Source organism: Hoplias malabaricus, chromosome 1 (assembly GCF_029633855.1).
Source record: "Hoplias malabaricus isolate fHopMal1 chromosome 1, fHopMal1.hap1, whole genome shotgun sequence".
Taxonomy (NCBI): Eukaryota; Metazoa; Chordata; class Actinopteri; order Characiformes; family Erythrinidae; genus Hoplias; species Hoplias malabaricus.
In genome coordinates this window covers 61543919-61565467 of record NC_089800.1, presented here as the reverse complement: position 1 = coordinate 61565467, position 21549 = coordinate 61543919, and the positions used below count along the sequence as shown (strand labels likewise).

At 38.0% G+C, this 21549-nt stretch overlaps 1 protein-coding gene across 1 annotated transcript in view; it reads left to right on the top strand.

Annotated features, from left to right (window-relative positions):
* The window catches only part of galnt16 (UDP-N-acetyl-alpha-D-galactosamine:polypeptide N-acetylgalactosaminyltransferase 16), a 28469-nt gene extending 7733 nt beyond the window's left edge, over positions 1-20736 (top strand). Inside the window, exons 3-15 of the mRNA XM_066680759.1 lie at positions 388-486; positions 726-793; positions 4803-4868; positions 5613-5734; positions 11493-11580; positions 11898-11982; positions 12220-12323; positions 13721-13847; positions 14090-14182; positions 14343-14426; positions 14648-14771; positions 14935-15051; positions 19117-20736. Of these exons, the coding sequence (XP_066536856.1) occupies positions 388-486; positions 726-793; positions 4803-4868; positions 5613-5734; positions 11493-11580; positions 11898-11982; positions 12220-12323; positions 13721-13847; positions 14090-14182; positions 14343-14426; positions 14648-14771; positions 14935-15051; positions 19117-19260 (1321 nt within the window). The 3' untranslated portion in view covers positions 19261-20736. The remainder of the gene's footprint in view (positions 1-387; positions 487-725; positions 794-4802; positions 4869-5612; positions 5735-11492; positions 11581-11897; positions 11983-12219; positions 12324-13720; positions 13848-14089; positions 14183-14342; positions 14427-14647; positions 14772-14934; positions 15052-19116) is intronic.
* The last annotated feature ends 813 nt before the right edge of the window (positions 20737-21549 follow it).

The window sequence follows — 21549 nt, the reverse complement described above, 5'->3', positions numbered from 1 at the left end:
TACATATAATGACAACTAGTAAACATACCTAATGACACTATAATTAACAGCTAAGAAGCAGAGACTCAGTTTGTTGTAAAGTCTATTCATTATCCTTCAACAGCCATTAAAACAAATAATAAAATAATATATTGATATTGGCCAGACCCCTTTGTTGTCCTGTGATTAATTATATTTCCATTCATTTACACTTTAGAGCGCTCAAATATTAATATTTCTTATTATTGCTCCATTACTCAGTCTCTAATTCAGCAATTTAATGTTATACTTTTAAATCCTTTGCTTTTATGACATTCCTCATATTTTATAAAGCAGAAACTTTGCATGTCCAAATACTAAACAGTAGCACCTTATCTTATAGAAAGTGGTATGCTGTCTTTCTTTCAGGTGTGCCTCAATGACTTTTGACCATGACCTGCCCTCCACCAGCATCATAATCACTTTCCACAATGAAGCCCGCTCCACTCTCCTGCGCACCATTAAAAGGTATCAGTCATAAATATTCACACGCTAACCCCTTTAGCACATTGCTCACTGCATTCTGTATTCTGCAGTCTCCAACACTCGCTGCATAATGAGAAATTAAGTATCTCTGAAGTCAGAACTCAATTGATTTTAAAGTGGAAGAGTAGAAACATCACAGTAGCAATACCTTTCAGCAGCGCATCCAAGAATATTAAACATTAGAGCTGTGTCCCATAATACTTTCGCTCTTTCTGCTTCAGTGTACTGCTTAGAAGTCCGCCTCATTTGATACAAGAAATTATCCTTGTGGATGACTTCAGCTCTGACCGTAAGTAGTTTCTTTGTTCTCACCCTCTGTGTACACACAAACATCCACAAAAGTCATAAACGTAGATTATTTCCTTTGTGCTCTTGAATTATATATTTTTTATAATGGAGATTGGTTCATTAATGCATGAGTAGCTCTGACAGCCACGTAACACACTATGCCAACCATTCATGGAGGGGAAAATAAGCTCTCCTATCTGAAATGACGCTCCGGTGTAATTGGTTTTATACAGTGTTGGCAATCAGCATTTTCCACTTTCACAAAATCAAAAACATACAAAGATCTCTCTCAGTGTATAATATTCTCCATTTCCTTCACAACAAATTACCATCAGTAGGATAAGTAATGAGGGGATAACAGTTGCAGTCCATCAAATGTTTTATTTTAATATTTGATGATGGGTCTGCTGTCCCCTGCCTTCAGAGAATCATCATATATATACGACATTTTAATTAAATTATAATTTATTTATTCAGTGGAAGTCTCTTTTTTCCCATTATTTTTTGAGACCTATAACAATAGCGCTGATTACCAGACTAAAACATCCACCCCCTCTGATACACTCAGAGGGGTAACTGAGACAGACCCATGTCAAGCCTGTAAGGTTTGATTGCAAACATATCTTATGCATATGTATATACTGGTGAGTGTGTGAATGAATGTGTGGGAGTCTGTTTATTCATACTCATTTTTTCTTACAAATTAGCCAGAAACCTGCTAATCTGTTTGCTGGCCTGGCTGTGTTCATTACTCCAGTCAGCAGTCCTGCCAGGCTGCATGTGATAGTAGGGTCTTGCCTGCCAGGATGCATGTGTTATTAGAAATGGGTCTGCCAGGCTGCATGCTGTCTAATAGCCTCTATCAGTGTGTAAGAAGCCAGAGAGCACGTTGGGTTGGAGAATGAAGCTGTAGTGAATTAGCCAAGGCTGTCTCAGGACATCTGTGGGAAGGCAGGATATTTCACCCCTTTTTAAATCCTGTTAATGCCAGTCTTAATTATGCAGTGTGATCACTGCACTGGCTGTGAATTTGAATGTGACTCTTAATGATTCTTGTGACACAAGACATCATATGGGGCCTAAAGGAACAGTTCAGCCTAGAATTTTATATACTTAAATTAGTTTTTCTACTTGCACCAAAACCAGCAAAACCGTACATGGCCAACAGGTGAAAAGTTTACAGAACTGTTTATTACTATGCATAATATATATTGGTCAGTCATAAAATTAAAGCCACCTCATTGTTTCTACTCTCATTGTCCATTTTATCAGCTCCAATTACTTTTCAGGTCCACTTGTAGTTCTACTATTACAGACTATGGTCCATCTGTTGACCTGCTCCTTTAATAACCCTCTTTCATTCTATCCTTCAATGGTCAGGACCCTCACAGGACCACTAAAGAGAAGGTTATTTGGGTGGTGGGTCATATTCAACTTATTGTGATTGTGTATGGTGTGCTGATACAAGTGTATTAGGCCCAGCTTGTAAATATATTAGCTCATCCGTTGCTGCCAAGTTTGTGTAAATCATTGATCACAGGATGCTGTACACAGCTGGATATTTTTGGTAGGTGGACAATTCTCAGTCTAGTTCTGACATGGAGTATCCACTCTTACAAGTTCAAAACTTGTAAGTTCACTTCAAGTTCACTAACACACAACAACCACATCATTTCTCAAGCACTGAGAATTACCACCCCCCAAATCATAACTGCCCTGTTGTGGACCTCTGAGTCCTGACCGTTGAAGACCAGGGTAAATGGGGTCTACAATTTAGGCAGTGTAATAAATGGACTATTGGTAAGTGGAGCTGATATAATGGACAGTGAGTGCAGAAACATGGAGGTGGCTTCTGTGTTGTGCCTAAATGGTGTAAAACAAAACTGAACAATAACGTTTTTAATGAATAGTAGTTACTATATAATATATATAACTATAATAGGGGTTGTCTACGATTATTGGGAAACTGTTTAGTTGCTATTTGGTTTGTTTACGTTCAGAAGCTCTGCGTCGTTTAATGTGGAATGGTGTCACTGTTGTTTGAGGAGAAAAGGAACTGTTGTTTGTACCTGGCTGAAGTTTAAATTCTCTGTAAGTTTTTATTCACTGCTTAAATTACCACAAAAAACTTGAGTTTCTATTTACACCTTAAGTAATCAGAAAAAGCAAAAAAGTATATGAAACAGACATAGAGAAGTGCCCTCTTCTTGGTTTGTGCTTTTCAACGTTCAGTTCTCCAGATGCCTTTTCTCTACTGTGAGCAGACAATTTGTGGACCAAGACACTTTGGTTAACCATTTACAGACACTGGGGCTTTGTATACACATTAGATCATTTTCAAGCAATTCAAAGTAGCCAGTCCCACTTTAAAATATTAGCTATACTTAAATGCATATATAAGCAGATGGAAGATGTGAATTAGCTTCACACTGACAGACCCAAACACAAGCACATGGTGTAAAATGTGTCTGTCACACTCTGTGTAGCGTCTGCCTTGCCAGTGTGTGATAGTGTGCACTTGACTTTTGGCCTCAGATTAATCCAGAGTTTACTCCTCCCCTCTCCATCTGTCTTTTCTCCCCTCGGAATGACATTATACATTTAACCTTACTCTCTCCTTTTTAATACAGTAAGTCTCTCTTTCTCTTCAGTTTAAATGTAACCTTGTGTGACTTTCTCCCCCCCCCCCCCCTCTCTCTCTCTCTCTCTCTGTCAGTCTTTTCACATACACACATACTTACTTGAACACAAGACATAAAAAGATTATGACAACAATACATATAATCTTTAAGCTACATTTACAAACAATGTGTTGGAGGTGTATTATCAGATGGTCAGCATTAATGTGTTGTTCAAGGCCAGATTTGCTTGATCTGTAAGACCAGACAACTACAATTAGTCTTAAATGCTTAATACACACTTTGTGTGAGTGTGTGAGTGTGTGAGTGTGTGAGAGAGAGAGAGAGAGAGAGAGAGAGAGAGAGAGTTTCTACTGCCCCTTTTACTAAGGATAATTGTAGAGACCATGAGTGCATTAAATCTGAGCAGTGAGTGTCTCAGATGTAGCTGCATAAAAGAAATGGACATTTTTGTTTGGCCTTTGCTTAAAAAGGTTTTTCAGAAATGTCAGTGTACACTTTTTTAAGCTCAGTCAGTTACAGTCATTCCATTTTAATCTCCATTTTTAACTATAATGTTTGTATGGACATTTTTTAGCAATTCTAGCAATGATGTGTCTTGTGATATATATATATATATATATATTATATATATATATATGGTGAGACACACATAGAATGTGTCTCACTGAAATTCTAGTTGTTCAACAAATGTAAAGCCTACAATTATTTATTGCACATTGTGTATTATATATTAATGAATCAGTGTAGCGCTGTAGAATATAATGGTGAAAAGTGGGGCCAGGCAGAATTATTTATGAATTTTATATGTTCATTAAATTCATTATTTATTATTCAAAAACATTAATGAAAAATATAAAAAAATATATCTATAAGTACAATTTATAAATGAGTTGAAAACTATTTAAATATTTTTACATTTATAGCATTGATAGAACAGTTGTTCATTTGTTTTGTTGAGTTGACTGTTATTTAGTAAATCATTTGCATCCTTTGTCTGAATCATACAAAAGACATGAAAGATAGAAGTTTTGTGAGGGGGATTAACAAAGATTTTTGTGTTGAAATAATTAGAAAAAAAATTGGGAACAAACAAAGACTTAGCATACTACCAAAGTAACTGCGCTTTACTTTATAGAAGAAAAAATGTGGATAGATGAAGTATTACGCTCAAAACTGGGCTAGAGTTTATTTTTTTTATTTTATTTTTTTTTTTTTTGTACAAGCACAGCTCTAAGCAGACAAATGTGTTTGTAGTTGCTACACATGCATATTGTGACATGCATACTAGCTGTGGGGGATGTGTGTAGATGTGTTGCCTCTGTGTGTGTGTGTTTTCTCTGTGTAATCTGATGTCCCCTTTCTCATTAGCGGAGGATTGCCAGCTGCTCTCTCAGATCCCAAAGGTGCGATGTCTGAGAAATGAACGGCGAGAGGGTGAGTGCTGACTCCATGTTGAGGGGTGGAGAGATTGGTGGGAGTGATGCACTTGAAAGAATATAGAATTTTCAACTTTACTGCCACACTATGCATTTTATTGTAATATATCCATAATTTTTTGCTTTTTTGAAATGTCATGTGTTTGTCATTGTGCCAAAATATGCAGTCAACAGCTGAACCCATATTTGATAATGCTGCTTTTTTGAATGACGATTACTCTTTAAAATAAATCACATCGACAGGAAGCATTTTGGCAGTCACTGCGGCAACAAAACTCTGAAAATAAATTATTCATGCTGTTTATCGGTAAATCTGTGAAATTCTGCCCACAAGTTTATGCACTCCGGGCCCTCTGGTCTGGATTGGATTAAACTTTGGTGGCTTAATTTCTTGATTATCAGTGGAAATGTAGAAGTATGTAACTAAACCTTTCTGTTTTTCTTTCAGAAAGCTGGCAATTAGCCATTCTAAGTCTTAAAATGGCCAGTTTGGCAAATGGGGAAAAAAAAAAAAACAAGACTCCATTGGCCTGTGTATAAATACCAACAAAGTATTAGTTTTGGCTTTAAGTTTATGGTTAACAGCTGAAGGCATGTCACATGAGCACAGACATGTGCAGTGTAGTTAATATTCAATTCAATCAACAGGGATGTTGATGTTTTGTAAATAATATATGAACTGTTACTGAAATATTACTAAAGCTATAAAGAAGATTAATGTAAAGGCTTTTTTGCCGGTCAGGTTTGATCAGGTCTCGAGTCAGAGGGGCCAGTGCTGCCTCAGCTTCTATTCTCACCTTCCTGGACAGCCACTGTGAAGTTAACACTGATTGGCTACAGCCGATGATTCAGAGAGTCAAAGAGGTTTGTACTTACACACACACACACACACACACACACACACATACATGTTCCAGACTTTGGAAAGGTAATGAATGTATGTATATATAATGGTATGAAAGTGTGTTTGGATTAAATGCTTTGTTAATTTTTCACTTGAATTTACAGTTATTTCTGTGTACTATTTCTTTTTATTTCTGTATTTCTGTTTGTTTATTGTAACTATGCTTGCCTCAATGTGAAAATAAATTCCTTAGAAGTGATGTCACACTTGGCAAGTAAGCCAAATTCAGGTTCTAATTTTTATGTGGGAAATCGACAGTTGGGATTGCTTTCAACAAACAAATATTCAACAAACCAAGATTCGCACTTGCAGCACAAACGCACACACAGAAATTGACTTATGAGGGCAACTCTGCTACTGATAAGAGCAGTTTGACATTTTGTGTATTCGAGACACTTAAAACTCGCAAATGGCCTGAGTCATGAGAGAGATGGGAGTGGGAGAATTGAGGAAGGGATTGAGATGGAGGGAGGGGAGCGAGCCAACAAAAGGACAGAGAGGCGGAAAGAGGGAAGCAAACATTGGACTCACATAGTTGCTCCAAACAACCTCTCCCTCTCCCCTCCTTTGTTAAAATTTACTAAATCACCACAAGGCTGTTACCCTCTCCAGTCCTATTCTCCTTCAGAACAGCCCTGCTCCAAGGCAGCCTCTCTCTTTTTTCAATACACATCAATATATATTCAATTCTTTTTGATATATGATATAATATGCTCTGCAGGACAGTGTAATCACCCTGCAGCTGAAGTGTCTCTTTCATACACTCACACAGGGGACGAGGCCCTTCTGTTTTCTCTTATCTCATGTTGTTGTACACACTTCATTTTCTCAAGTTCATATAGATTTTACAGTGGGTGTGTACAAGGCTATGGAGGATTAAGGATTCAGACATCTTGAAACACAAGGTTTCCTAACTCTAGTCTGCACTTAATTCTTAATGTGTTTAAAATAACATACCTTAAAGTTAATATAAAGAAGTTTTTCAAGCAATATTTATACTGAAATTTTCTGTAAAATGTTTTACATGCAATGTGTTATCATTTCTATTGTGTGTGTCTTTAAATTCACCTGTTCCAAACTATAGACATACATGAAACAGGGTAAACTGCCTTTAGACAGTCAGTGCACTTGTTGAATTGAACAAGGGGTGAGGATTTATTTCATATGTTGCGAATAGATTGGATTTATATTATGGAGCTTAATGATTCTGAATTATGAAATGTTCATTTTGAACTGTACTATACTGGGGTGCAGCCTGAAGCGGTGGTGATTATGAACAGGTTGGCCTGTGGGATCATGTACATTAAGTGTTTGAATGGAGCTGTCATTCATGTATATGAGGAGAGATAATAGCAGGTGTATATCAGCAGGTGCTGCAGCTCTGTCTGAGGTTGTCCTGATTAATCCGATCAGTGTGAGGCTGCAGATCAGCTGCAGGCCAATGCTGGAACAGCAATTAGACACGTGGCTCTGGAGCACAAGCAAACTAATGATCCGTACAGAACGACATGCCCTCTGCCTTCCCCTCTCTCTCATACACACACACACACACACACAGTGAGCCAGTAGAGCTGATGACATTCAGTCAGATGGAAAGAAATTGTAGCGATGAGCACAAGACAGACAAACCCCCACACATTAATAGCCTTATTTACAGGGTGACAGAGGTGCCATGAGTAGGCGTTATGAGAAAGACAATGCCATAGTTGTTTTGCAGCCATTCTGTAGTGAACCTGAAAGGTTTGATGAGAGGAAAGGGAGAAAGCGTCATATTCTGTATTGAAAAAAACTGGGGAGAGCAAAATATATACATAGGTTAAAATCTAACATGAACTTTTAAGTATATTAACAGGACTTAGTAGTGTTTTGGTTGTCATTTCATATTTCACATTACAGCATTAACCCTGAAGCTTCATTTTATACCATAAAAAAAAGTTTTGTTTTTCGTGATCATGACTTACTGAGTTTGTGAAAGAAGGCCCTTCTGTGAAGGCTTTAAACTAGGTGCCTAGCTGTTGAGAAACTTCTGTGAGGATTTAATAAGATCATAAGAGAAATACTGAGGTCAGATACTGATGTTGGATTATTAGTTCTAGATCACAAACATCACTCCAACACATTCCAAAGGTTTTGGACATTATTCTGTCACTCCAGAACATGCAGCTCCTCAGCCCAATAAAATGTGACATGATATTCCCTGACTGACAATAGCCGTGTGGCATGGTAACCTTAGGCTCATGTGTAGCTGCTCCAGAGGACCTCATTTCATTCTTTTCAGTTGGGGAAGCTGTGTGCACACAATTTAGTACATATATAACCTGTTTGTAATCCTCAGGTTATGTTTTAATATTACACTATTTTATGTAAGTAGCTCACATTTATCCTGGCTAAAGAATAGCCTCCATGTGATTTGGAAGAGATAGTCATTTTACTGAATCCCCAAAGAATCCTCCTATATAATTTAATATTTTATACAAATATTGAAAAATGTATTGTATATATTCAAATGTTTCAACATGACGCTTTTTGTTGTTCTAATACATATCTCTATACCATGAGAAAGGAAGATTTACGGCTTAGATAACTTTGAACTGTTAATTTAAATATGTATTTTACTAAACTTTTACTGACTATTAAAACTACCGTGTTTCCCCGATAGTAAGACACCCCCGATAGTAAGACGCAGTGTGGGTTTTAGGGGGGTCGGCTAATGTAAGACGTACCCCGAAAGTAAGACATAGTAAACTGTACGTTGGAAAAATATAAGCCATAGTACCGGTACCTTTTGCTGCATTAACTGCGGGATGCGGACGGTTAGAGCGGGATGCGGAGGGATGTGGAGGCCGCGGGAGCAGCAGTAATGTTGTCCGTGGTCCAACACGCAGCCTCAGTGCCCTCACGTGCAGCCGCTGGTGGCCGCTCTGATCATGGAATAAATCTGTTTTATCTTCCAGTATAACATATTCAAACTGTTCGTTCTTACCGTTTTTCATTGTTTTACATGTTATACATGGAAATACCGTCATGATACGGTTGTAACAAGACATTCTTGGCACTTGCTTTTATAAAACTGTTTTATGGTGAATATCATACTGTTCAGGTTGTTAATAAATGTTAATTTTATGGTTAAAACAAAAATCGACATTTTTTACCAATATAAGACATACCCCGAAAGTAAGACATAGTGGGACTTTTGGGGGTAAAAAGAATGTATGACACTGTCTTACTTTCGGGGAAACACGGTAGCATCTCAGTTAGCTGCAATTAACTGCACTCTTGAAGCAAGTTTTAACATAGGCTCTTATTCAACTTTCAGCTGAATTCACAAAATGTAGCTGCTCAAAATTAAGCTCATGTCTTTTTAGCAAATGTGTAGGTTGTTGTTATTGAAGTGTGTTTTTTGTTTTATGTAGCAAAGGTTGTGACCTGCTCTGAATTATGTCAGACAGAAAACAAAGAGAAAAATGTATGGGGAGTGAACACACACTGAATTTGCAGTCTTTTTATTTACAGGATATGTTTACTGCACAGTGCTGTTGTGAACTGTGTTCCAATGAGGATTTGATGTTGGAGTATGTAGATGATTCACCACGCAATGACACACTTCACCCAGAGATGAAAAAAGAGGTTCAGATCATTTTAAAAAGGACCAAAACTTTAATTGAAAACACATTTTGAATAAGCAACTGTAATCTGAATCATATTCATTTAGGTTTATTTAACACATCCTGGCCTATGTGCTGCACACTGACATAAACATTCACAAAGCAACACAATGACATTGACTGTATCCAGAATGGCTCACTATTTACATTTCAGGGCACTAATGAGTGTGTCAGCCATATTTCTCTGCATGTCCGATGTTGAATTCACCATGATTTTGAAGGCACTACAATCATCTATGGTGCACTCATTATTTATAGTAAACATCAGAGCTCACTACATGAGCTGACTGTGGACCGCAATGTTTTTTGTTACAAAGCAATGGACAGTGGGAAGTTTCTGAATCCAATTTGTTTCTTAGCACTTCTTGTTAAAATAATGTATGTTACAAGTATATTGAGGGAGTTGGGAGCCATCTATTCTGTATCTACATTAACTGGGCATATGTACATGTCGATGAAGTTCATAAGTTTGTTTTTCCAACTATTCCACCACAGGACCTTTAGGTCATGGGTCATTCTTGGCAGAGACGTGACACCATCATAGTGGATTGTTACTGGTTGCTCTGCTAGAATATGCAGGAAACATCCTGGCTGTAACTGCAGGCAGGTTATTGGGTTAGAGACCACTGGTGTAAAGGGTAACTGAAAAGTGTGCATAGCTAAAAAATGGACTACAGTCAGATTTCTGATAAAGTGGCCAATTTGTAACAAATGCACACACACATAATATTTTCATTCTCTGTTCTGCCTCATTTGCTGTATAGCTCAGACAACTTTATCTGTATATCCTCGTCAAGACTAATCCCTCTTCCCTTTACTCTTTTCATGGAGAGATTTTTGTAAATAGACCTTGGCCCCCGAATAGACTGTACTGAATCTTGCTGGGGATAAAATGTTCATCCACTCAAGTGAAATGGGTGATAGAGCATGAACCCATCTTCACTTTAGTAAGCATGCACCAGCATTTAGCCAATGACCTGGAACTGAAGAGGCCTGTGTATAGAGCTTTTCTTGGTCTGCACTGGAACCAACTAAATTCATGAACTTTATATTTGAGTCATCTTTGTGTCACTAGGAATATGGCTGAAGATTTTCACCTAATGTGACTTTATATTACAACTGAAAGCTCAAGATGGCTGCTGATCATGTCTTTTCAGCAGTTATTCTGGCTATGCCCCAGGCCTGCACGGACTGCAGATTAGACCTATTTGTCAAGAAAAATGTAGATTTGAGATGACATTTTAATGACCAATAATTAGTTGTGGGTCAAATATCCCTTTATTGGATGCTGTCACAATAATGGACGGCTTTATACTTTTCTGGCTAATGCACAGCATAGTGTGTTGTGACCTTCAACTCAGGTGCTGCTGCTGTTGAGTGTCCCATATGATGTTATGCTTTTGGAGATTATATCTGTGTGTATGATTTAAATATATTTATCAGAATTTGGTGCATTTTAAAACTGCTTAAATCATTAAATATAAAGTCTCTCTGCTAAAGACTGGACATACAGAATATAATAAATTCAGTTATGTTCTTTAATGTAACTCAAATCAGACCACAAGTGAAAAAAATGAACACATCTGTATATGTTTGTATTTAGAGAACAAAATGATTAGAGCGAATATAGAAACATAGGTTTTGAATGGGCTTTGAACAGTACTGAAATGTCCAAATTTAAAAAGAAATTACAACAAAAGGCATTAAACCCTACACTATTATTACTTGTGTTTCATGTTTATAAATGTGTCCAGCTTTGTGCTAATCGAGCCATTATTGCATAAACAGAGCATGTAGAAGGCCAAAGTCCTTCATAATTTGATTTGTTTAAATTAATTCTCATCATTAAACCTAATATCATATATCCTGATTTTCAAATGAATATGATTTTCTTTATTTTCATATGTTATAGCCATATGATATTTTTGTGATATTGAAAAGGGGTGTAGTTCCTTTTATTTTATGCTGTACAATTTATTCTTGTAGAAGTTTTTGTGGAGTATTTTGTTATTGTTGTTATTATTATTATATTTTATTTTTTCTATTTTCCCAGGACCATACACGCGTTGTTAGTCCCATCATTGATGTCATCAGCCTGGATAACTTTGCATACCTGGCAGCCTCAGCTGACCTCAGAGGAGGTGAGGGCAGGATCTGTAATCTCAATGTACATAATTCTGACAGCAAGAATATGATTAAGAAATCTGCAAATACAGCTGACCAGACATGTGTTAGGGCACATCTTCCAGTGCTGTGTGTGTGTGTTTTTGTATCAAAATTGATTTTAAAAAATTACAGGGGTGAAGACTTTATGTAAGGCCTGTATGGCTTGTAAAAACAGAAAAATGTGACTGATTCGGCTTGCGCTCTCTCTCTCTCTCTCTCTCTCTCTCTCTCTCTCTCTCTCTCTCTCTCTCTCTCTCTCTCTCTCTCTCTCTCTCTCTCTCTCTCTCTGCAGGGTTTGACTGGAGTTTACATTTTAAATGGGAACAGATTCCTATTGAGCAGAAAATGGCAAGAAATGATCCGACACAGCCAATCAGGTGAGGAAATTGTGTATGAGGTTTACAGAACTGTGCAACCAGCAGCTTTCTATAATTCCTGTAATATCCCGTTCAAATTGTCAATACATGCATATTTTTAATTATTCTGTATCAGGAAAAGCAGAACACAAATATACATAAGTGAAAATTTCACATCTAGAAACATCTAGGGGGGAAAATGTAATTACTGGCTGATCAACTGTAATGAAATGAATGTAATTGAGTTTGTTCTTTTAGGACTCCAGTGATTGCTGGAGGAATCTTTGTTATGGATAAAAGCTGGTTTAATCACCTGGGCCAGTATGATACACACATGGATATCTGGGGTGGTGAAAACTTTGGTGAGTTCAATAGACGTTCTTCTGCTTATACACTACACTCCTTTGTGTGACCAGCATGCAGCATGACAGTGATTCATCTCTTGCTATTATTATTAAAAAGCATATTGTCAGAATAATACTTTCTTTAAAAAGTTTGTACGTTCTTTTAAAAATTATAGGAGGATGGAAATATCTTATAAATTGTTAATCAAAGTTAATATTAATTTATTGTGTTATATAATTTATGACTTGTGAAGATTTTATATAATGTAAAGTCTAGATATTTAATTGGGCAACAACACAAAAAAAGGTTTTGTTCAGACACAGACGACATTCTCTTGCATTGTATCTACTGAGAAAATTAAGAATGGAACTTGTTGGTATTGAGGAAGTGATGTCTCCAACAGAGAATGAGTGACACAATTCCTTGTGAGTGTTAATTAGCTAAAATACACTGCCAAGTGTGTGTGTGTGTGTGTGTGTGTGCCGAGTGAATGTCTTGAGTGAATTTTTTAGAATTTCTTTGAAGAAATGTAAAGATGGTAATAGTGTGCCTATTCTGTCAGATTTGATAAACAAGCTCCTGCAAAATATTAGACATTTCAATTAATCTTCTCAGCATCAGTGTAATGTTTAATGTATTATTTATGGGAACTTCAGAAGCAGGGAAATCTGCTGCTATTATCTGGAGTCGTTTGAAGCCGAATGCCGCCAGAGTGGGATAAAGATAATAAAGATCAGATTCCTTCTGAGTATATATATATATGCACAATAATTTTGTGTGTGTGTGTGTGTGTGTGTCTGTCTGTCTGTCTAGCTGCCCATCTGTCTGTCTGTATGTATCTATGTATCAATGTATGTTTGTGTGTTCCGCATAGTATATGACATTGTGGGGACCAAAAGCTTTTTTCACATTCACACTGTGGGACAAGTCTTTCTTATGGGCGTACAATTATGTCCCTATAATGTAAATATTAATATAAAATATTAAGGTGCTGAAATTTTAAGGTTAAAGACAGTCTAATGTAAAAGTATGTTAGGTCTAGGGTCAGGCTAGTAGTATTTATTTCTAATATATGAATGGAAGTCTATGTAATGTCTAATGAAAACCACGGAGACAAGATTGTGTGTGTGTGTGTGTGTGTGTGTGTGTGTGTGTGTGAGAGAGAGAGAGAGAAAGAGTGCGCGCTGAGAGCCCTCTGCTGGCTAAAACCGAAAAATATTGCCTTATTAGTGTTCTTGGTGTAATTTTAATACCCATAGATCCTGTTCACAGGCCTTTATTGCTTTTCACCTCCATTTTAATCTTTGATAATTAGATTTGGGAAATGCATGACTGCTTTATCCAATCTATTTAACCCAACTCTCTCTCACTCTCTCTCTCTCCTCTCTCCCACTCTCTCTTGTATTTATTATAGAATTGTCATTTCGTGTGTGGATGTGTGGGGGAAGTTTAGAGATACTACCCTGCAGTCGTGTGGGCCATGTCTTTAGGAAACGCCACCCTTATGATTTCCCTGAAGGCAATGCTCTCACTTACATCAAGTGAGTTTAGTGTGTTTACTATATGAAGCACAATGCTCTCAATTGATAAAATTTCAGTATATATTTTTTCACTTTATTTTATAATATGTGACATTTTCATGATGAATAGACTTGTTGGAATAATATTTAAATCTTTGCTTTACTAACTTCCTTTAAAAGTAAATATTTTTTGTCCTACTCCTATTACAATTTTGAAGATTTAAGGTGTGTTCTGACACTGACCGTTTGCTTTATGTGAATAGAAATACACGGCGAGCCGCTGAAGTCTGGATGGATGAGTATAAGCAGTATTACTATGCGGCTAGACCCTCTGCTCAAGGCAAGGCCTTTGGAAGGTCAGGGATCTTTTCTTTAATCCTCTTATATTTGTAAAATATGATCTGAACATGGTTTTGATATATTGCATTAGTGTAGTCTGCTATCTTGAAATGGAAATCTTGTTTTGTCCCTTGATTCTTATCACTCCCTACATCTTATCTGCATTTATTCCTTCAGTATCGCAGACCGCTTGGCACTGAGAAGGAAGCTAAACTGTAACTCTTTTCGTTGGTATCTGGAAAACGTGTACCCAGAACTTAGGTGAGTCCGCCTCGCTGTGTCTGGAGCAACCATGCCAGCCTCAGTCAGGAGGGAATGTCAGATAACTTCTTTCTGTAATACTACTTTTTTTTTTTTTTTGCATTTGTCCCATATCTGTAAAAGAATGGACAATGCAGCATAGAAAATATGAGGTAATGGTATGCTAATGATCTGTGGTATGTAACAGTTTCCGGCCTTGTGTTTTTATTTGTCTTTGGCAGGATTCCAGAGCAGAAGGTTACATACAGTCTGCTGAAACAGGGTGGGCTCTGCCTGGAGAGCCACAGCACAGACAATCTGGGTCTGGCAGAATGTAAAAGTGGGTCATTTATACCCCCCTCACAGGTGACTATATGTACATTTTATTTATGTGTGTGTGTGTGTGTGTGTGTGTGTGTGTGTGTGTTACATTACATTTCTACAGCTACAAAATAAAATGAAAAAAAAAAGTCTATTTAAGTCTCAGTCTCACCCATCTAATCTTTTTTTGTTTGTTTGTTTTTCACAGAAATGGACTTTGTTAGAGCCACAGATCCGCCAGCATGACCTTTGCTTGGCCATCACAGCATTCTCCTCAGGGTCAAAGGTCAGACTAGAGCCATGCAACCCTAAAGAGTCCAGACAGGTGAGCAACAGGGACTGACATGGATAATAATGGTGTTAATCGCATATTACGCAAGTCAAAAAACACAACAAGTGATCAAAGACAATCTCTGTGTAGTTAGTAACTTACTGGTGGACGAGAGAAATTCCAACATAAATGTAAATTAGATTCTGAGTGCAATCTGAGATGGGGTAAGTCACACTCACACTTGTGACTAAGCAATCAAATTAGTGTGTGTATATTCCGTAAAATGAAAAAAGGGGTTAAATCCAGTTTCTTAGTGTTGCTTTTCACAGAATTATACCTTTGTGAACAACAGCTCTTCTTTGCTATAAGGCCCATCAGCTTTTGATTTAGAAAACACTGCTTGAATTGCAAAATACAGCAAAGGGCAAACAAAACATTGGTACAGTTTACCATCGGTTGCCATAACAAACAGTTTGTCATAAGAACACGAGGGATTGTAACAAGTTGAGAAATGAACCGCAGATGTAAATTAGCTAGATACTTGAGTATATGTACGTGAAGTGGCTAAGCCAGCTAAACAACACTGAAGGAGGCTAATGTTTTGTAATCACATGTACATTTGTCATCTGGTGTCACTATCACACTTCTTGCCTACAACTACTCAGGATGAAGTTTGAAGTGGATTCAGTAGTGCATGGACTGGACCATAAGTGTAGATCTAAAAATACAATGGTACAAGGTACGTTCGCCTCTCAGCGCTGGGATCTTGGGTTCAAGTCCCATTTGGGTGGAGTTTCCATGTTCTCCCCGTGTCTGTGTGGGTTTCCTCCAGGGTCTCCGGTTTCCTCCCACAGTCCAAAAACATGGTGGTTAGCTGATTTGGCTTCTCTCATAACTGTCTTGGTGTGTGAATGAATGTCTGTATGTGTGAGTGAATATGTGTGGCCCAGATATGGATTGGCGTTCTGAAACCCTAGTGCCCAATGCAGTCCTCCAGGTGTGCGGTCGTTCCTTGTCGAGAGTACGCTGTGCCGCTTCTCGCCAGTTTGTGTGTGGATTGAATGCTGAGTGTTGATTGTAAAGCATCCTTGGGATTCTAGAAAGGCACTATATAAGTGTAATGTTAAATAAATAAATAAACATTTTCATGGAAGTTGCTTTGGCTTCCAGAACACAGAGCAAAGTCTCAGCAGTCTGCTGGAATCTCTTTCCCATCGATCACTGGGGAGCATGCTCTCTTTCCAGCACAGCTGGGCCTGGAGCTGACCCAAGCCTGATTTACGATTTAGAGGTTGGGAAAAAACACAAACCATATGTGAGAGAGTGTGTGAGTATTGATTTTATGGAATGTGGATGTGTCCTGGGCGCATGTGTGTTTACACATGTTTGATTTCCCAAAGCTCTTTGGTGTGCGAAAGATAATCAGTTCTTATTTGTTTCTTGGAGTGGACTTTAATGAGTCCATTCCATGCTACGTGATCTTGGTTTTGTGGTTTGAGGGTTTTTATTCCATCACATATCTCTTATTCTTATGCGTTATTTGTGTGATTTTTTTCCCACATAATTCTCCTTCTTTTACATAAAGCTGGGAGGTTGAAAGTTAGCTTGTGCTTCCATCCCGAGATATGGGAGGCCAGTCACGCACCTTTTTGAACTAATGTTATGTCATTGGTCATTTTAGCGGCAAGGGTGAAAATCGCTAACTGCTTAATCGTCATCTAATAGAGTGCCTTATTCACTGGCTTAGTGCTGAATAATGGGGAGAGGGAAAGCCATCCCGCCTAGAGTGGTAGCAGTTATATTGCCTTGAACCACATTTCATGGTTGTCATATCAAGCATATACCCAACTTTGTCCATTCAGCTTTGTTTGTTTGTTTGTTTGAATTTGAAAGGGGCAATGTTTCAGGATTCAATTTTTTTTTTGTTCTGCTGCTAAAGTTTATATCTGTGTTTGCTAACATTTAATAAAAAAAGATAAGCCCTTAAGACAAGTTTGATTAGAGTTTATTAAAAATTTGTATAGGAATTAATTGCTGGAATACCCCCAGCCACGGACGGCTGTGGCGTCACTGAGGATCAAACTCACAGTCTCCCTACAACACAGAGGTTAGGGGTTGTGCCAGACAGAGATTAAGCCTAGTCCTCATCTAGACAGAATTTTAGTGATTTTCCATTTAAGAATTCCAGAAAATGTACTCCATGACTAGGCTTAATTCCTGTCTGGGAAACTGGCCCTATATCCATAGAACCACAAACAGCTATGATTTAGTTTAATAATTCACATTTGTTCTCCTGTCTTCATCACTCTCCTCATCTCTGGCCTTACAAACACACACACACACACACATCTGATCTTTATGCATCTGGTTCCACTTACTAATGTTGGACGTCACTGGACCTTTTCAGTTGAAGTCTTTATTAATCATTAGCCTGAGCTTATTTCTCTCATAGTGACTTATGCCCTCGTCACTTTAGAGTCATTCCCAAAGTCAGCATGCCCTTCAAAACAGACCTGCTTCTATTAGAGGACAGCTCAGCTATTTCTGCGTAATAGGTACCAGGGGACAGTTTCTTAGAGAGCAGAGGTATTTATGGAACCCCAGCCTTCATTCTGACTTACTGTTCATTGGGAAGAACATTTTCCCTATTAGAAATAAATGGTGCATAACCCATTCTTTGCTCTTAAGAAGAATGGGAAAACAAATGCACGTTTTGCCAGAGCGAATGAAATTCATCATCAGCAACGAGGATTGAGCAGCTACCAGCATGAGCTGAGTAATTGAGGAATGGCTTAAGGAGGCATTGTAGATCACTGTCAGTACCGAAGACAGTTTATGTTCTTGGCTTGGCTGCCATGAGTTTTCCACAACACCCAGCCCAATCATCCATCTGATTAAAAAGCTCCATGACCCTCTGAGTCATTCTGTGCAGAGTTCATTACTCATCCTTAAACAAAACCTTCTGCTCCACACAGCCACAAAGAGACACACACACTTACAAACTCTTGTATGAACAGGACATTGCAGCATTTGTGGAGTATGCATGAGTTAAACTCTAAACACACTCACAGATTTTCACTTTTTATGTTGCCAAAGCTGTTAGTCTGGCAACATCATACAGTTTGGACTGGCTTTCATTGCCGTAAGATATTGTTCTGATGTGGGTGCTTGTAACATGGCCGTGTTCCCTCTGTACTTATGATATCATTTTAGAGTATGCACTCAGCAGGTTTTTCCAGCCGTATTTGCCATATGCTCATGTGTAATGTATTATGCCTTACGTCAGTGGTTCCCAACCCTAGTCCTGGAATGCCCCGTCCTACATATTTTAATGTTTTCTTTGTTCCGACACACCCACTCCCACTCAGCAAGAGCTTAGCTGACATCCCACCTTCAATACAATTAGAAGCTTTATTAAATATGCCTTTAATGCCATGGCTCTGAGAGCGGTATTCACATTTTTGTTGTATCCTCCTTTGGTGGGATTTTGAGAATGACTGCTCTGCAATAACTTGCACACCTTTAAGTTCTTGCATTTACAATACCATTCTCCTGTATTTCCACATTGTCAGAGTTTCCCACTTCTGTTGTGTGCTACACAGCATCATCACAGTAACAGCCATATCTAAACATTGCTTTATTGCAGGTTATGAACTATAAAGTATGTGTCAAATTTGTGAGCTTTCTCGTGGTTTGAGATTACTATTGAGGTTAAATCATTAAAACATCTGGTAAATATCAGCAATAAGTGGAAATGTGAAATCTGTATTTATACTGGCTCTAAACCTTTGACCCATGTGTTTGACTTGGAAGGGTTGAAATTGGCTTGGCTCATGAAATTGATCACATTCAAATTTCATATTTTTCCTTTATTTTGGAGATAAAATGATTTTGTTCTACAATTACAAAGTGATAATAGGTATTATTTTTAAATCATATAAAGACATGTGTTAGTTCCTTTATAATGAACAATGAGGTTTTATAAGACAGTGACAATATGCAGGGTTGGAGTGTTCCAGAGCTGGGAACCAATGCTATATTTTTGAGCATGTGTTATTGTAGGGAATTTGCACCTGGACTTATTTGTATGGAACTAATTTATCCTTTTGTGTCCTACAGAAATGGAAGCCCAGAGGTCCGGCATTGCAGCATATGATCAGTGGTTTGTGTCTGGACAGCCAAACCCCAGTGGGCCCACCAATTATCTCACAGTGCCGCCCCCAGATGGCCAGCCAATCCTGGGAGCCTCAGCTGGTCACCTGACTGAAAAGACGGGTCAGAGTAAAGGAAAGAGGGGAGGAGTTTGTGGTGCTTTAAGGCCCAGAAGAGCAACGTCTGCACACTGTTTTAGTTGAAGGTGCTGCTTTCAGACAAGTAGACAATGGCCATGTCCAAAGAACTCTTCTGTACCTACAGCTCCTCTTAAACTACTTCTGTGCTAATGCAACTGATATTAAGTAGCTGGACAGTGAAAAGGTAAAAGCTGTACGTCTAAGCTGCAATCCTGTATGGAGTGTGCTTTTCTGTCCAGTCTACTCACATTCAGTCACATTTTTTGGACATGGTCAGAGTTTACATTTAAAAAATGATAGCGTTGTCAGTGGTTGGCAGTAGATTTTTGTTGCATCTTGAATTTTCTTTTCTGTTGTGTTGTTAAGAACACAAAGGGAGAGACTAGTTATGTATATTTATGCTTTTTACAACCTTTGAGAATGGTCACAGAGTGCTCACCTGTACACACTCATTTCCACAAATGTTGTGGCCCACCTCCCCTCCAGCATAGATTTAAACAGATGTTTTCAAGATGCTCTTAATGGAGTCTGTGTTTCTCTTTAAATGCCATTATAAATGTTAAACCATTCAAATCATCCATCCATCCATTATCTGTAACCGCTTATCCAATTTAGGGTCGCGGGGGGTCCAGAGCCTACCTGGAATCATTGGGCGCAAGGCGGGATTACACCCTGGAGGGGGCGCCAGTCCTTCACAGGGCAACACACATTCACTCACACACTCACACCTACGGACACTTTCAAGTCGCCAATCCTCTGGGTGGGCTCGAAACACCAACCTTTCGGTTAACAGCCGAACGCGCTAACCGATTGCGCCACAGAGACGCCATTCAAATCAGTGAAGGGACAAATGGAGGGATTAATAGAGTACATCATGTTAAAAGTGTACATATTCTAGAAATTCATTGTTGAATCAAACTGTTATTTTTAAGGCATCAGACAGGCTTTAATATGAGGTGTATCTTTGTAGCAGTTCTGAAAGGTGAGCTGCTCAGACATTGCCAGCTGAAGTAGGATTGCAGCTTTGGGAGTTTATACATTGTGCTCTCCCATTTGCTATCCAGCACTATTCTCATGTTGAAAAGTTTGGAAACTTGATCTTAGGCTCACTTCTAGGAGCAGAGAAAGAACAAGAAAACTGAGCAGAGCTGAAACTTCATCAAAAGCCGTGCATTGGGAATCCACTGGAGCAGAATATGGACTAATGAAATGTGCATATGTGGGCTAACTAATACATTCTTTTTAATGTTAGATCAAGTGCAAGCACCTTTAAGAATTTCTGATTTTGCATGGTATTGTGAACAACACAAAAAAGCATATGTGACATGTCCAAAGATTGTTTTTCTTGGGTTTTGTTGTTTTGTTTATTTACCGTTTCAAATTTTGTAAATACTTTAACCAAAACCATGAACAAAAAGAGCTGTCATTTGAAAAATAAAGAGTCTATAACCCAGAAAAGCCTCTGCACATTCTTTAAACATTCAGGAAACATGATTAATGCACACATTATTACAATGTTTATAATATTATTATTATTAATTATATTAAATATAGTGAAATATTTTAGATACATAAGCTGTAGTTTCTAGACTAGCACAGAAATTACAGGAATAGATTATGGTATCTCATGAGAATCTGGACAGCCCCTACAATCCCAGACCTACTTTGGAAAATAATCAAACGTCCTAAAAGATTAGTGTATGTTTATGTGTGAACTGAATACTGCTGTGAAGTAAACAAACTATAATTAATCAATGTATAATATCCTACTATCTTTACCAAAATATATTAAATGTGGTAGAACATCAGATCAGAGGCCTTTATTGGATTTATTTAGTAATTATATATTCCAGGGTGTTTTTCAGAGCCATCTCATGCCTTGAGGTCTGAGATTCTTGAGGGCCATGGTATTGAAAGACCCTTAAACACAGGCCCATTCAGTAATCCATCCATGTCTTACAGAAATCGGTAACTTAAATTTTCACTCGTTATGAGAGCTGTGTCACTAAGGTATTGGTGTTGCTGTGCAAATGCAAAAGTTATTTTATTATTATTTTTTTATTATTATTATTTTGTCAGTGTCCAGCAGCTAGGATATCTATTCATTTATCCGGTCTGGATTTTGAAAGAAAGTGTCCTTTACATCCAGTCAATGGTTTGTGATTGTAGTTCAGTAAGTGGCCACTGGGGGGAAAGCTGTCATTAAAAATGGAAAATGGATTTCTTCCAACTGAGCACCAACATGAAACTCACATCAACA